Source organism: Fundulus heteroclitus, chromosome 3 (genome assembly GCF_011125445.2).
Source record: "Fundulus heteroclitus isolate FHET01 chromosome 3, MU-UCD_Fhet_4.1, whole genome shotgun sequence".
Taxonomy (NCBI): Eukaryota; Metazoa; Chordata; class Actinopteri; order Cyprinodontiformes; family Fundulidae; genus Fundulus; species Fundulus heteroclitus.
In genome coordinates this window covers 1,680,913-1,696,304 of record NC_046363.1, presented here as the reverse complement: position 1 = coordinate 1,696,304, position 15,392 = coordinate 1,680,913, and the positions used below count along the sequence as shown (strand labels likewise).

The 15,392-nt window shown below is 38.9% G+C and overlaps 1 protein-coding gene across 2 annotated transcripts in view; it reads left to right on the top strand.

Annotated features, from left to right (window-relative positions):
- The first annotated feature begins 8,711 nt into the window (after window positions 1–8,711).
- The window catches only part of LOC105917636 (glutamate receptor ionotropic, kainate 2), a 1,028,886-nt gene continuing 1,022,205 nt past the window's right edge, over window positions 8,712–15,392 (top strand). The window contains exons 1-2 of one of the 2 annotated variants that reach the window (XR_004928158.1): window positions 8,712–9,210; window positions 11,431–11,844. Coding sequence is in view for 1 of the 2 variants with exons in the window: in XM_036128574.1 (XP_035984467.1) it covers window positions 11,727–11,844 (118 nt within the window). In the remaining variant the exon portion in view is untranslated. The remainder of the gene's footprint in view (window positions 9,211–11,430; window positions 11,845–15,392) is intronic. The other variant, XM_036128574.1, reaches the window with a different exon arrangement.

Sequence of the window (15,392 nt, the reverse complement as noted above, 5' to 3'; positions counted from 1 at the left end):
GAGTGACAGGGTGCAAGAATGCTGGCAGGTGAACTGAATTAAGACTGGTGACAGAAATGGTCTGAGCAGGCCGGATAAACTTATAACAAAACAAAACCACAAGAAATACCTAACTTATTCAAAAACTAACACAGAACCTAAAATCATGGCAGGAAGTGGGTCAAACAGTTCATTGCCCGGGTGGGTGGGATCTGTGACATTGCAGAATCAAAGTGCAGGGGATCCATCAGGACTCCTGAGATATCCTTCGGATGGGTCAACAGCAGTCTTTCAAAGCACTTAATCGCTACAGGTGTAAGGGCAAAAGGTCTGTAATAATTTAGTCCAAACATGGAGGGATTTTCAGGAACCAGGATGATTGTAGGTATTAAGCAGGAGGGAACTACATGCAGCTCCAGTGATCTGTTGAAGATCTGTGTGAAAGAAGGAGGCCAGCTGGTCTTCATAGATTTTGAGGCTGACTTTATGCATTTATGCATTGCACCTCTTTGTGCTTTGATCTCTTTTGTCAGTGTGTTCCTGAACCTGTTGACCAGATGCTCTTTACAGTTCGGTAAACAAAACAAAAACAACCAAACCATGGCCGGTGGAGCGGGTCTTGGAAGGAGGGAAGTAACCAAAACAAAAAACAAAGACAGCAATTCAGGATGGCTGCTGTGAGGTTGTCCCAACGAGGCAAAGAGCTCAGGTGGCCGGGCGTGAGGTCGTCCTGGCGAGGCAAGGAGTTCAGGAGGAGTCACGACTAAGAATGGCAGCGTCTGGTCTGCAGGAACTCATGGCGGATCTCAAACTGGTGCTGGCTGGTCTGTAGGAACTCGCCGTGGAGCTCAGACTGGCGGTGGCCAGTCCACTGGAACCCACGATAGGGCTTAGATTGCCGACAGCTGTTCCACTGGGACCTATGGGTCCCAGAGTCGAGGCAGAGTCGAGAAGCAGGCACGGGTTGATGTCCAGAAACAGAGAACCAATGGAGAAACCAATAAGGGCAAGGCAAAAGGCAGGAATCCAGAAAAACACTCAATAGTCGAACACAGGCAGGCAGGCTAGGAAATGCTGGAAGGTCTACTAACACAAGGTTTTCGAGAATCTGGCAACAGCATTCTGAGGTAGGCAGGCTTAAATAGTGCCTACCACAAGTGCCAGAAATCAGGGGATAGAGCTACAACCATCCAGAATGCCACAAGAACATCAACAGGAAATAGTCAGGGCTGTGATCATTACAAGTTTATAATGTTTTTGACATTTAAATGAGATCCCAGCTTTTGGGGAGCTGCTGAGATGTGCATCTGCTCTGAAACACAAAAACTTGGATAGTGCAGGAAATGATTTTGGACAGGTTGGTAGATGTTTCCTTGAAGGTTAAATTGAACAAACTGGATATTTGTATCTCCTTTGATGTTGTTTTGTCTTGCATGCAAGTTGAGAGGGACAGTAATTAGGCAAGACAACTTCTTGAAGATATATTTTGGTTGAAATCAACAGCAGAATGTGTAAGTCTGCAATGAATAATTGCATGTAATTATACTGCCAAAAAATGCCTTGGTTTTGTTGAGGGTGGACAGAGAGAGCATTTCAACAAAATTTACTCAAAAAACTCCTGCCTGTGATTTTGTGTTGCTCTTTTCCTGTTGCTAAGGCTGGAGACAGATATAATTTATTTGACTGGGCAATTTAATCAGAAAACATTTCTTAATGTTCGAGAAGCCTTGAGAAAGCAGAGGAAATTTCACCGAGGCTGTCTTCAGCTTCATTATGAAATCAGAGAGGGCATGCATAGAATTGTCTTGTGTAATGACTTCTCTAATATTCTGTCAACATTATTCTTTCAAGGCATTACTGGCCTTGAAACCATAAAAATTAGTACTGCAAAAACAAGTTCAGAAACAAGGGTAAAAAATAATTAAATAGACACTAAATTAGGGGAAATGTACACATTGACTTGTGTGTTTAATCTTAACTTGTGTCAGATTAAACTGTTTGCCATGAAGCTTGCCTGCAAGCTGAATTTTCATGGTATCTGTACATTCACAAACACACGTAAATCAATTTTGACCCATTCCCATCTCAATAGTTCGAGCCTAAACCAAAAACGGTTTGGACCACTCACGTTGTAGTATTATGATTTAAGGGCGGGACATACCTACTGTGATGATAGCTAGAGCTGCTGAGCACTGAGCTAAACCAAAAAAAACATGGCAGCGCAGGAGGACACACGTAGCTGCTGGTGTCACATCTGTTTTGTCAGAATCCTCAATTTCTTCTTTGAAAGAAGAACAGCAAGAAGTGCCTTGACCAGCGTAACTTGTTGTGGTTTCTCATGGCATCTGCTGCTCACATTTTTTTTTAGATAACATGATTGGCTAAAACCAACCTTTGGTAGGTGGCCAGTAGGTGTCGCTTTGCCTAATCAGCTTGGAAAGTTCTGCTGCATGTCCCTCCTTTCCATGGGAGCAGTCCCGGATTGATAATGTGCAGAATAGAGAGTGCTAAACATTATCAATCTGGCTGGTCAGGTTAACCAAAGGAAGCAATTAATTTAAATTAAAGCTGTATTTTCTTTTTAGAGTGTATAAATTGAAAAAATATTTTTATTTCCGTTTTTTGTACTTAAAATATCTTCATTGAGAGCAAAGTGGAACCAAATTCAAATTGATTGTATGTGTACACAATATTGGCGATTAAAGCTGATTATAATCTAAAAGGATATTTTGGAGGACAGACAGACATGATTTGGATTTTATTATGGTTTATGTGTGTTATTTGATTATTAGTTCTCTCTCCTGTCTTAGTATTAGCTCTGTTTTTTTATTATTTGCTTGTGTTCTGCAGGTGACGTGGCAACGTGGCACAGAGGTTAGGGAGTTTGTCTTGCAATTGGCGGGTTGCCGGTTCAATCCCCTGCACTGACTGTCTCTGTCGTTGTGTCTTTGGGCAAGACACTTCACCCGCATTACCTGCTGGCAGTGGTCAGAGGGCCTGGTGGCGCTGGTGCATGGCAGCCTCGCCTCTGTCAGTCTGCCCCAGGGCAGCTGTAGCTACTAACATAGCTCACCACCGTCAGGGTGTGAATGTGTGTGTGAATGGGTGAATGACTGAACTGTAGTGTAAAATGCTTTGGAGGTCATCAAGACTAGTTAAAGCACTATACAAGTAAAAGCCATTTTCTGTTTAGTCTTTGTTTGGTTTCCTAGCTTAGGTTTGGTCTTTATGGTTATTTTGGTTCTGGATTAGTCTAGTTTAAGTTTCTGTTTTGGTTTAGTGATTCTCTTCATTTAACCAATTCTGTCATAGGTTTAGTTTCTGTTTTTAGGTTGGGTTTGTCTTGATTTATCCTGAAACTGTTTTAGTTTATCTGTTTTTCACCTGCCAGTCAATCAGTTTCACATCACAGTAAACATCCTGTTTGTTTGCCTGTCACTCCCCTTCACCAGTTACCATCCAATTAGCTTCAGTTTACTTCCAGACACTTTTTCCCTCCTGATCAGCTCCATCAATTCTTGTAATTAGTTTCACTCTGTTCACCTGCTCACTGCCCTACTTATACCTGCCTCTGTCCCCTGCACTCTGCCAGATCATTTTCTAACAAGCCTTTGGTGATTTTTTTTCCAGCATCCCTATTGTCTGTTGATATTAACCAATTGTCTGTTGATATTACACAATTGCCTTTTTGACTTATGTGCCAGCCTGATCCTGTTTTTCCTGCCTGATTTTTGCCTGTTACCAATATACCAGACCCAGCTAGGTTTGGGATTTTTTTTTTGAGTTTGCCTTGTCCCTGCCTGTCTTTTCCTGCCTGCCTGTGTACCGACTTGGAACTGTTTGACCGCCGAGCCTGCTTATTCCCTATTTGAAAATTTTGAGCTTTATTAAAGTCTTCTTATTTTCAGTCACGTGTCTGGCTGAATACTGGGTCCTCAATCTCTCGTTCGTGACAGATGTTTACTTCAATCTGCTGTAAAGTCCTTTATATAACTAAATAGCTTTTTTTTCAGACCACCATCACAAAAAATGACTTGACAGGACAAGTGCGTCTCTTGTTATCCAAAGATTCTTTGTCTCAGCAATGTTGACTTTAATGATGACCTACAAAATGCTGCAGAGCTACAATGAAAACGAGCAATTGTGAAAAGAACAATGCATCATTATGTCATCTTCAATGATCAACTATGTCTTATTAGATTAGTATGTTTTTTCCTGAAGTAAAATGAGGTTGTTCTGGTTAACATTAATGGCTGATTAAATCTTGCACCTTGAAGGCTGCAGTGATAAAAAAGGGATCGAAAGTTCCAGAACCTTATCCATATTTATGACTTCTTACTCATTTTTCTCTAATGAAGTAGCTTTTCATTTTGTGAATGTGTCCTGGTGACATCTATTGCAATCAGTTCAGTAGGTAACAATCAGTTCTTTCAAACCATGAAGACTATATTTCCTGTGCCAATGCTAAATATAGCTTATATTATGGTATCTTATCCTATGCTTTATTTTTTTCTAGCTTACATATATTTTTTATCTTATTGGGAGCTTAAGTCACTTTTTCTGTCCTATTGGGAATTTTAGAGGTTGTTAGATCACAGAGCTGTCATTGACTATTTATTTGTAGCCTCCACAATTCAACTCTTCATGCTGCACACTGTGAGAAGCAGGAGGGGAGTGGGGCAATCAAAGCTCCCTTTCATTTCGGCTTCAAACTGTGGTCTTAGATCAGGCCTCCATCACTGTGCTCCTCCACCAAGAAATTGTACATCTTGTTACAGTTATTTCTGTCTGATGGCCTCTACTTTGTTCCCTTGATTTCTGTTCTGGCTTTGTTATTTGCCCACTGCTGAAACAATGTTGATGTCATGCAGTGAATTGAAAAATAAAACTAAAATATAAAAAGACTGTCACTTACCAAGTCCATTATTCTGGACCTGAATCTATAATGAAGATACTCTGCAAAAGACAGGGCATGGTAGAACATTTGAGTTTCTTCCAAAGTAAAACAAATCAATGATTTACTCAGATGTAAACTTTGATTGTTTTAAAATGTTATTTTGATTACAGTTGCTTCATAAAATCCTGAAATAAATCCAGTTTACTTTGCCGAGTCAAAACCAAGACGTGAATAAAGCCTGAGAAACAGTTATTTGGTATTTGTATATTATAGTGTTCCAGAGTCTATAACTCAGAGGTTACATTTTTTATAACATAACTAATTTGTACTGTTCTAAACTGAACTTTACTTTCACTGTAAATAATATATTGAGACAACTCATAAGTCTGTTTGGAAACCATCCTTCAGTTCTTACTCATATATATTGGCTTTATCAGCCTCTTCTGTCAGAATACGCAGATGTTGGATACAGCTTCCCATAAATTAATCTAGATTTGGCTGTGCTTGCAAGATGTTTGTTGTGGCAAAAAGAGCAGCTGGTCATGTGACTGTCATTTAAAGTGTTATTTATACATTAATTGTGTATAACATATTAAAAATCACAATGCCCAACATTCATAAAATATAAAAAATTCTGTACTATTGTAAATTTGTGTGCATGTAAATAAAATTCGTATCTTTTACTTCATCTATGGGCCATCTCTGCATCGTAACTGTTGTTTGTCAGAGGTGAAGCTGCTGTACCAAGGCGAAAACAAGTCCTTGTAGAGTTCCAGTTTTCTTGAGTAAAGATTGTATTCATCTTAAAATGCAGCACTTGGTTAAACATAACAGCAACTCTGTTATGTTCAACCATAACAGAGTTGTGGGAGTGACACTCACTGAACGAATAACGATATTGCTACGACTGAACACAAGCAACTTAATTTGTAGCCAAAACATTTTAAGATTCATGTAATTGTACATGTGTGACTTTGAATGAGTGTGTTGATATTTTCTGTAAAGCTTATTTTTTACCTGAGGAACTTGAGGTGGGCCTGGCTATTTGAAAGATGTTATCTTTCTGGCAGTAAGATACCTTTAGGACATAAATAAGTTTTGTTATACTGAAGAATGTGATTATTAACCTTCATATTAAATTAAATTCAACCATGAAAATGAAATTTGTTTGCCCTGATCATCAAAACAGAAAATTTATTTTGAAATGCACTAAAATTCCTGTATGATAGATCTTTTCTACTTAATGTTTTTTTTTTCTTTGACCATTAAATAAGTACATTGTTACGACCCCAAGGTCTAGGGGTTCAGGGGCAGTAACATAAAAATGTGTCCAGAGAAAGTAGTATAATAAAAAGGTGATTTATTAAAAAAAGAATGGGTTTTAACAAACACAAAACAATACACCCCAGTTTAACACAAAATAAAGGTCAGGTAATCTTAACAGTGCTTAGGGTAAATTAAATTACTACATGTTTAACCAAACTAGGAAGCACAACTAATTCAAAATGGGCCCAAAACTATTGCAAACACCAACGGTGGCGGAACAGCTTAACAAAAGCCACTTCCTACTAGCTGTCCCCCCCCTGGAGGAATGATTTTTCAGGCCTTTTATACGGTACAGGTGGGCCTCATCAACGTCTGATTGGCTTTGCTGGTCCAATGGAGTGGCTGCTCTCCTGCAGCCTCCAGACAGCCAATCAGCAAAGGTGTTCTGGCACAGCTGAACCTGCATGACAAAAAAAAAAGGAGCCTGCACAGCCTCAAGATGCCAGGGACCGTAACATACATATAATGGAAACTCACAGAATAGAGATGTTAAACTAAAACAATATTTTAATTAAATGGGGCAAAACGGTTGTGATGTGTTTAAATGGATCTTGGTGCTTTGACAAGTCAGGCAAAACCTTTTGAAAATTTGTCATTCTGAAAACAATATCAATGATTTCTGTGAGTATGACTTAGTTTTGAATTTGGTCTCATACCTCATCACAGAAAATGGAAAGAGCCAAACTAAACCCGAATAACCTGAGCACATGTGGGAAACGATGGAATTCAAAAAAGCTAAATGAGGTATAGCACCATCTACTAGTATTTACCTTTTTTAGAACAGGTTATTATCTTTAAAGATAAAAATGAGGCATTTAAGGGCAAGAATATGAATTTGGCTTAGCCAGGGAACTGTGAACTTGAATTAATTCAGTTTTAATCCTTTGGAGCTCAATTTTGAGCTCGAACTGATACATTAAAATGTGATTTTCTAGCATTCTTTGATCACGAGAAAAGGGTTTGAGTTGCAGTCTAAATAAAAGCCTTCAGTATGGAGTAAACCATTGGTGTTTTTGTTACAATGTTTTTATGTCATATACTGGATTCATAAGAACTTAATATTTATTAAGTACTTCCTTCTTTCCTTGAAAGAATAATTAGCACAGTAATGCCATGTTTATTTCAAAGAGCACCTGGTCCTTAACTGACAGCTAAACTTAATTGCTTCTTGCTGAACAGGAAGCCACAGGAAATACATTTCACCGAGGGCCTAACTGTGATGTCTGTCACACAGAGGTAAGACTTGTGCTTTCTGTTTAAGATAATCAAAATCTTTAACCACGAGCCAAAACAGGCTTGGAAACTACTGTTTTGGACATGTTTGTGTCTTCCTCTTTTCTATTTTTTATTTTTATGTAACAGTTCCATTAGTACTGTTAGCCAACAGTCATTGAAAAACAGACCACAGTGTGACACTTTACACAAATGTTAGGAATGACTTATTAAATCATAATTACACTGTAATAAATTAGATTTTCTACATGCATTTTTATAGAATAATGATAGTATTTTATGGCTGTCACTGATACTTATGTTTGACTGATAATAAAACAGTCAAAATATTTTCTTTTTTACAATACTTTTTTCTTGTTACTGTTTCAGAATACTTAATATGTCCAAATGTATCCACTTCATTAAATGTTAAATATATTATTAATGCCTTCGAGGTTTTATCAAAGGATTTTGTAAAGCATGAAAAATGTGTGTGCATTAAGGAAATCATGAGAATGCAAAGTGAGACACGTGAGAAAATAATAGAGTTCATTGACAAAGGAAGATGTAAAAAATAGGCCAAATAGGTTAACAGGGTTTATTTTCCCCAATAAAACACGGTGTCTGTACCAAGTCAAGTGAAGATAAACTTCCCAAGGGGAGATTGCTTTTGGCACCCAGCAAATTAATGTAAAAAATAAATAAACTGTTGACAGAAATAGAAAAACATCAAGATTCAGGAAACAAACAAGGTTAAAAACATTTTCCACAATTTCTATTGGGCTGTCAGATTATTGATGAGGTTAACAGGGTCCAATAATAATATGGACATTTTTGTTTTAAAATGTTGTACTTTACATCTAGGAGCACTAATTCAAGCACATGTTGTCACCTATTTGCCTCTACAATAAAAATCCTGCTCATTTTCAAATTCTTAGAAATAATTGTTGGAGGGATATAAACTCATAGCAAGGAGATCTGTTATTATCTGTACTTTTTCCACAAAACTAAGACTAAAATGGGTCTCATTTAGAAGTAATGTAGAGTACATGTGCGCTCCTCTGGATGACTGTGTTCTGAAACACTTGTCAACTTTGACTTGTCACAAATCCAGATAAATATGTGCCCTGTTTACAGAACCTCTGCAGAACCAGAGAGGGACCCTGCAGACAAAAACGCTGCGTCGCACACGCACGCACACACACACACACACACACACACACACACACACACACACACACACACACACACACACACACACACACACACGCACACGCACGCACGCACACGCACGCACATGCACGCACGTGTGGAATCACTTTTGTGATTCAACCAAAACTCATCTGCCTAGAAAGCATAACTGTTTCTCCAGTGGACATTCCAGTGGTTCTTTCCAGCCTAGCCTAACATCCACGAGTTAAAAACAAACGGTAGCACTGAATAACTGCAATGGACAGGATCCATTACTTACTGCACATTGTTTTTGATTATTCTGCAGCCATAAAAATACAACCATTTCCTAGACACCGTTGTATAACTCTGGACTTAAGATGTTCAAGGGGTTTTAATGTGTCTCACCCAGGATCAGTGTATCCAGCCGCAAACCCAGTTTCGGCGCGTCTCCCTGGAGCTCACTGTTGCTTTAAGCAGTGCGTCCTGCCGTCCAACAGGAGGCGTGTCTCCCCTACGGCCGGAGCTCAACGTTACCAGCTGCAAGTGCGATCCAGCTCCTCCGTAGAAACAAATCAACTTCTTCGTGCTGCTTTGGTGAGTTCCATGCGCCAGCTGTATCCAAGGTAAGCCCGTCGTTTTTAAACTTTACGTCTATTTACATAATGAGAAGATGCGATCGACACTTGTTTTGTTTTTTTCCTGCGCGTTATATCAGTCATGAAAATGACTCTTTTAGGAAACAGCTAGTATAGTCTTATCCGCATCGTTTCCCGCGAGGAGCTCTCCACGTTTGAAGTTCGTCCTTTCGATGCAGTTTAGTGAAAACTTCTCAGTCTCTGACAGATATGACCTCCAGTGCGTCTTCTCGACAAGCTTTCTGGACTCTCCCACTCCCACCTCCCGATCTGAAGCCGCCACTGTTCAGGATACACAGATAACACAGTTTGCAGTTAGTTTCTCCAAACTCGCGCATACGACAACAGTATTTAAATCCAACAACACAGATCATCAACGTTAAATTAACTTTATTGCAGCGCAGAGTCGTGCGGTAAAGGGTCTTTGGACTGCGCAAAAAGACCAGTTTTCACACTGGTTCACACTGGCTGCATGTGTAAAGAACCGGGACTATAAAACACCATTCTTGCTGCCAAATGTGAATTTGTTCTTTCCAGCTCCACTCAATTGAAGGTTTTCATCATCATGTAAATTCATCAAAAAGTGGTGCTCCACTCTCCTCTTCTAAACCACTCCAAATCTGCTTCCCCGCTGTGTGGGTCAAACTGCTTTAAATGACTGACTTCTTAAAAATAAACAATTTATGCCCTCACGTTAGATTTTAGAAACCCGTCAGTCAACCTTTACGTTTCTGGATGTGCCAAAAAATAAACATTAGGAGAGAACGCCAGTCAAGTTTGTCAGCATAGAGTAACAGCTTTAGACTGTATTTCATTGTGTTTGAATCACCCAAATATGGCACTGGACCGCTTATTTCAGTGTCAACCTGAGCTGAACATTTACTTTGTGAGCTCATTTTAAGTTTCAATAAATACCTTTTACAGTCAGGCTGGGTGTTAGGTTTCGGCCATTATACATGGATGTCCGTATCGAGGCAGACGGCGAAGAGAAGCAGGGAATTGATAATGTATTCCATCATGCGCATCAGCTAATTAAGAATCTAAATAGGCAGAGAGAGAGAGAGAGAGAGCTGACAGAACAAAGAAAAAACAGAGGAAAGTGAGAATTTGGTGCTGAAAACAGAAATGAGCCGCTGACCGTGGTGCTGAAAACAATTTTAAGCTTTAGTTGTTTTTTTTAAAGTCTTCCATGTTTTCTGACTGTGTATAAAAGCACAGCACCTCTCAATATGGTGTAGAAAATGAAACACAGATGATTGTGTACCTTTTCTCACAATCAGATAAAAATTACCTTTTAATTGTAGTCAAAGATTTTTTGTACAATTTGCATTAGAAGTCAGTCGCCTTTATTACCTCCTTACAAATATTGTAAAGAATATTTGTAAAATGAATGGATTTCATTGCTAATTATTCATTAGGTCTACCCAAATAAACTTCAGTAAAAAAGCAATATTTTCACACTGTAAAAATACAGAGATAAATTATCCTTATATCTGAAGGCCAAACATTCAATATAAACAGAATGTCCCTGTTTCAGAAGTTGGAAAATAAAAATCCAATAATCAATAATCTATCTCTGAGTTGTATTTTTTTGTACAAATGTCAGAACCAAACTCGTAAATTATTCGGAGTCGGGTCAGCCTTTGAATATAAGAATGAAAGTGAATGTTCAGTGTTCGCCTTGTCACCTTGGAGTCTGACTAAAATGAATAAAAATAATTTAGAAGGAAGAACACTGTGCTGAAACACCTATTCATCATTTTGAGTGGACAGAGCCAGCCTGAGTCCGCACATGAGGGTACGCCTGAGTGACTCCGATCAAACAGAGACGATCACTTCAAATTCATCCATTTATTGCTTTCATAAGGCTGCGCACAGAGGCGCTCCGCTGCCAGCGACAGCAATTGAAGCCGGGAGAGAATGTGAGAGGCTGGGTGGCCGGGGACACGGGATCATGGAAAAGAGAGGGGAGACAGGAATGAAGGGGAGAGGCAGGAGTTTGAGGGCAGGCATGGCAGTTTCAGCAGGGGATGCAGAGAAAAGCGCTCAGTGTGACCAGCTGTAATCGAGAAACATGCCCGATCCGTCCTGTGTACTCTCACTTCACTAGTGTTGGCACGACGTCAGCTCTCTGTGCGGCAGTGCAGCAGGAGGAGCTCGGACTGGATCAGCACCCTCTCATCCTCTATCTCTGCCTTTTTCTTTCAGTAAATGGATCTGTTGAAGCCCTGCCCTGCCTGACATGGATGCCCCGCCACCACCCCCACCATCATCTTCCTCAGCTGAGTCCGACGGCTGTTTCTTCTTGGCGCAGTGAGCCGGACACGCACTGATCCTGTTTTCCTTTTTCCGCCAAATGGATGTGAGAAAGCCGTTGTTAAGCCAGGCGAAGATCATGCCGTGATCTAGCTTCAGTCCGAATAAATGTTAAAGGCGTGACAGAGATAAAGTCTGGGGAATTTACCGATTTGGGGATTAAATATCCTGTGCAGCACACAAGCACCATGAAGATCACCTCCTTCCTGATATTTAAAGCAAGATTCAGGCGCATCATGAGGTTGCTGCTGCTGCTGATACTCTGTGTGTGCTGCGCTCATGGGATGCCACACGTCCTGAGATTTGGTGAGCTACTTATAATTTTTCCTCCGTGCCTCTGAAAGTTTCATTGCGTGTTTCCAAGCTTAGACGTGTTGCTCTCACCCAGATCCATTAGAGACTCACTTTTCCTCCTTCTACCACTTGTGGAAACTAGTTGGAGTCAGTGATGGGAGCGCTGATTGAAGCATACCAACATTTTAATTGGAAGGTTGAGCAGTCAGAAAGTTGGCACACACCCGCACAAACATTGTAAAGCTGTTGGAATAAGGCATGAATAAATGGTTGTCCTATACATTTAGAAAAGCTGGACATTCTGTAAGTTGCAGATGTAAGATGCAGATATGCCGTTTTAATTTTTAGGTTTAAAAGTACAGATACACTGCTATGTGTTTGTGTGTTTTAGGAGTGATATATGAATCATGCAACTGTGTGACATGATTGGGGAGCAGTGGGGGCTGGGGCTGAGGGGTGTTTGGAGTGTTGGTGCTGTTGCTCAGGAATGTTATATATTTTAACATTATTTATAATATTTTAGTTTTAATTTTGTTATTTAATGTTTTATCTGGTTGAAAGAATTCTACACTTTGATAACATGGCAACCTGTCTCACTAAAACAAGAGACACATGTTTGGAAAAAACCTTTGAGTCTTAGTTTACCTTATATTTAGTGAGTGTAAATAATAATAATAACAACATAGCAAATATTTGTACTTCATTTTGTTAATTTATTTTTTACTAACAAAAACCTTACCAATATTCTACACCATATCAGCTTCACAATCAGCCGCTCTACTTGATTGGATGAAAAAGCTGAAAAAAGTATTTTAGTTTATATTTGATGTTCATTGTAACTGTTTCAAGTGGTGGATAGTTGTCTGGCACAGCGAAGAGCAACCATAAAGACAAGATTAGCAGAAAAAGTCAACACACGATGTAAATAAAATGATCAGTCAATTACTTTAAGGAATCCTAAATTAATGTTATTCAGAGATAGAATTTTTAAAACCTTTGAAACTGAAATGGTAAGCTGCATTCATGCTTTGACTATTTCACCAACTTTTTGTTTTTATTTGGGCTATGTATGAATATGGTTGTAAAACAAATTGACCATGCACCTTCCTTTAGTTTCGTAATTCAAAATGTGCTTGCCAGACTCTGGAGATCCTGTGAACCTCACTGTTGGGGATTCAGTTCATGTGGGGAAAATTATATTTCATACCAATTGATTTCTAGTGCACAACATAGAAGCTGACCAAAGTGCTGCACAGAAAACAAATACATAAAAAATATGCATATGACACACTATAATTTAAACAAAAAAAGAAAGAAAACAAAACAAGTAGAAGTGAAAGAAAACTCATTCTGAGTTAAAAGCCAAAGAAAAAAGTGTGTTTTCAGATGGGTTTTAAAAACATCAAGAGATGGATCCTGCCTAACCACCATATTTACATCTCTCTCTCTCCTCTCTCTCTCTCTCTCTCTCTCTCTCTCTCTCTCTCTCTCTCTCTCTCTCTCTCTCTCTCTCTCTCTCTCTCTATATATATATATATATATATATATATATATATATATATATATATATATATATATACCACATCATTCATCAGTGCGTTTTGTCGGTCCTTTCATGAGCAGCCTGCCGCTTCCATATTGGTGAAACTGAGGTATTATTGAAGGGCCTTTCAATTTGCGTTTTCATTGTGGAATGCAAAAATTCTTCTGACAATGACATGGATTCATGACTCAAGAAATAATTGTGTCCCATAAATTGGGCTTTGATGTGTGAACGAGACTTTTAGATTTGTTAGTGCAAAAAAAGAAATATTTCAGTTTCACACTGCTGTTTCTGTCTGATAGAGACTTCAAATTGATAAGAAAAAAATATTAGTAGCACATGTGTGCAAACTCCTGCAATTGTCAGATAAATACGTTCAGATTCTTTTCTGACAGATGTGATTTAGCATCTGCTTAATTTTATAGAACAAGGATCCATTAGTCTACATCTTTAAAGCTTTAAGCAGCTCTGTGTTTCCTGTTAGAAATTTTGTATTTGTATTTTGAAGCACTGCTGGCAGCGTCCGACCACATCACCTGATGATATCCTTATGCACCGGTGACATCCCTTGGGTCATGTATTTCAGTGGAAACAGAGACACAAGCTGAGAACACATGGCATTCTTTATGTGTGAACAAAATTAATTGTTATGATGCATGCACACAATTGACAGGTTAATCAGTAAAGCCATTTATGTCATTTATCAAGATCATGACTTTTTTAAAGATACTTTTTCACTTTCAGATGTAATGATCTAATTTAGAACTGTTCTTAAATGCGCCCTTAAACACACTTACAGTATCAGTTGCAATAGATCCACTTCTTTATTTCTTCTTCCAATTTTCTCTAGGTCCTTAAGCATTGTGCAATAACAAGGCAAGTTAATGTGTAGAGCACCATTATATACAAGAGAATTCACAGTGCAAACATTTGTGTCAGTTGGGAGTATCTACTGCAATGACATTGCATTCAACTGCCTAAATAAATATTGGGATGTGAAGTTGGAGCTTTTAACTTTATTTAACAGTAAATGTTGTGTTTGAATTCCAGTCCTTTGCAAAATTCTTACTGTGCACACTGATACTGCTGTGATGAAAACAATGTATGTTGTGCAGCTCTGCTGTGCGCAATATCTTTTGCTCCTCTGTTTCTTTCTGTTTGTAGAATCTTTTTTGCAACCTCTTGAAAACAAAGCAACAACCCTCAGCGGTTACAGTTTCAGCATACAGAGTAGCGGTGAGTGACTGATGTCACTTCTTCTGGGGTCCTTACCCGTTACATCAGTTGAAATGTTGCAGGTGGACTTATTGACTGAATACAACTGTACCTCCGTCATGTCTAAGATTTTCATCTGGAATATAGCATCAGGACTGCAATTCACTCAAAAGGATTCTGTCACTACTTTAATCCTAGAGGTTTTCGTGAAAGCTTGCATTGTGGCAGCTGTGCTTGAGTACTTGAAACCAGTAACAGATTCTCATTTGAGCTTTTACTTCTAATATTACATTTTTGAGAAAATCAGTCAAAGATGAATGTTACTTTTTTCTGAGAGATCGGCATAGCTTTGGTACTAGCTAGGCAGTTCATTGTGTTCAGATTTCCACAGTTGCTTTTTAAAGATCTTTGGAGCACAGTTCTAGCAGTTGAGAGGTCTTTCTTACCAGCTGAGCCGGGAGAAAAGGATGCTGAAACAGCGTAAGGGTTCCCATGATGCGATTGAAGAATGCTGACAGTCACTGATAATAGAAAGCACTTGAGTGACTTTTCACATGGCCCATTGGAGATAAAGGTTGATACGCATCAGCTGTAGCCAGTGATATAATTTACCACAGAGAAACATGGTCTCCTGGGTATGTAACTGGCACTCCGGTCTGTGTGCTTTGGAGAATCCTCCTGCAATTCTTGAGAAGATCTATTTCATTATTTAGTTTATTTGAAGAACAGAATGATGAAAATCCTATAATTCATGCATACCAAAATGATGGATGCAATCTAGTACCAGGTAACAATGACTATG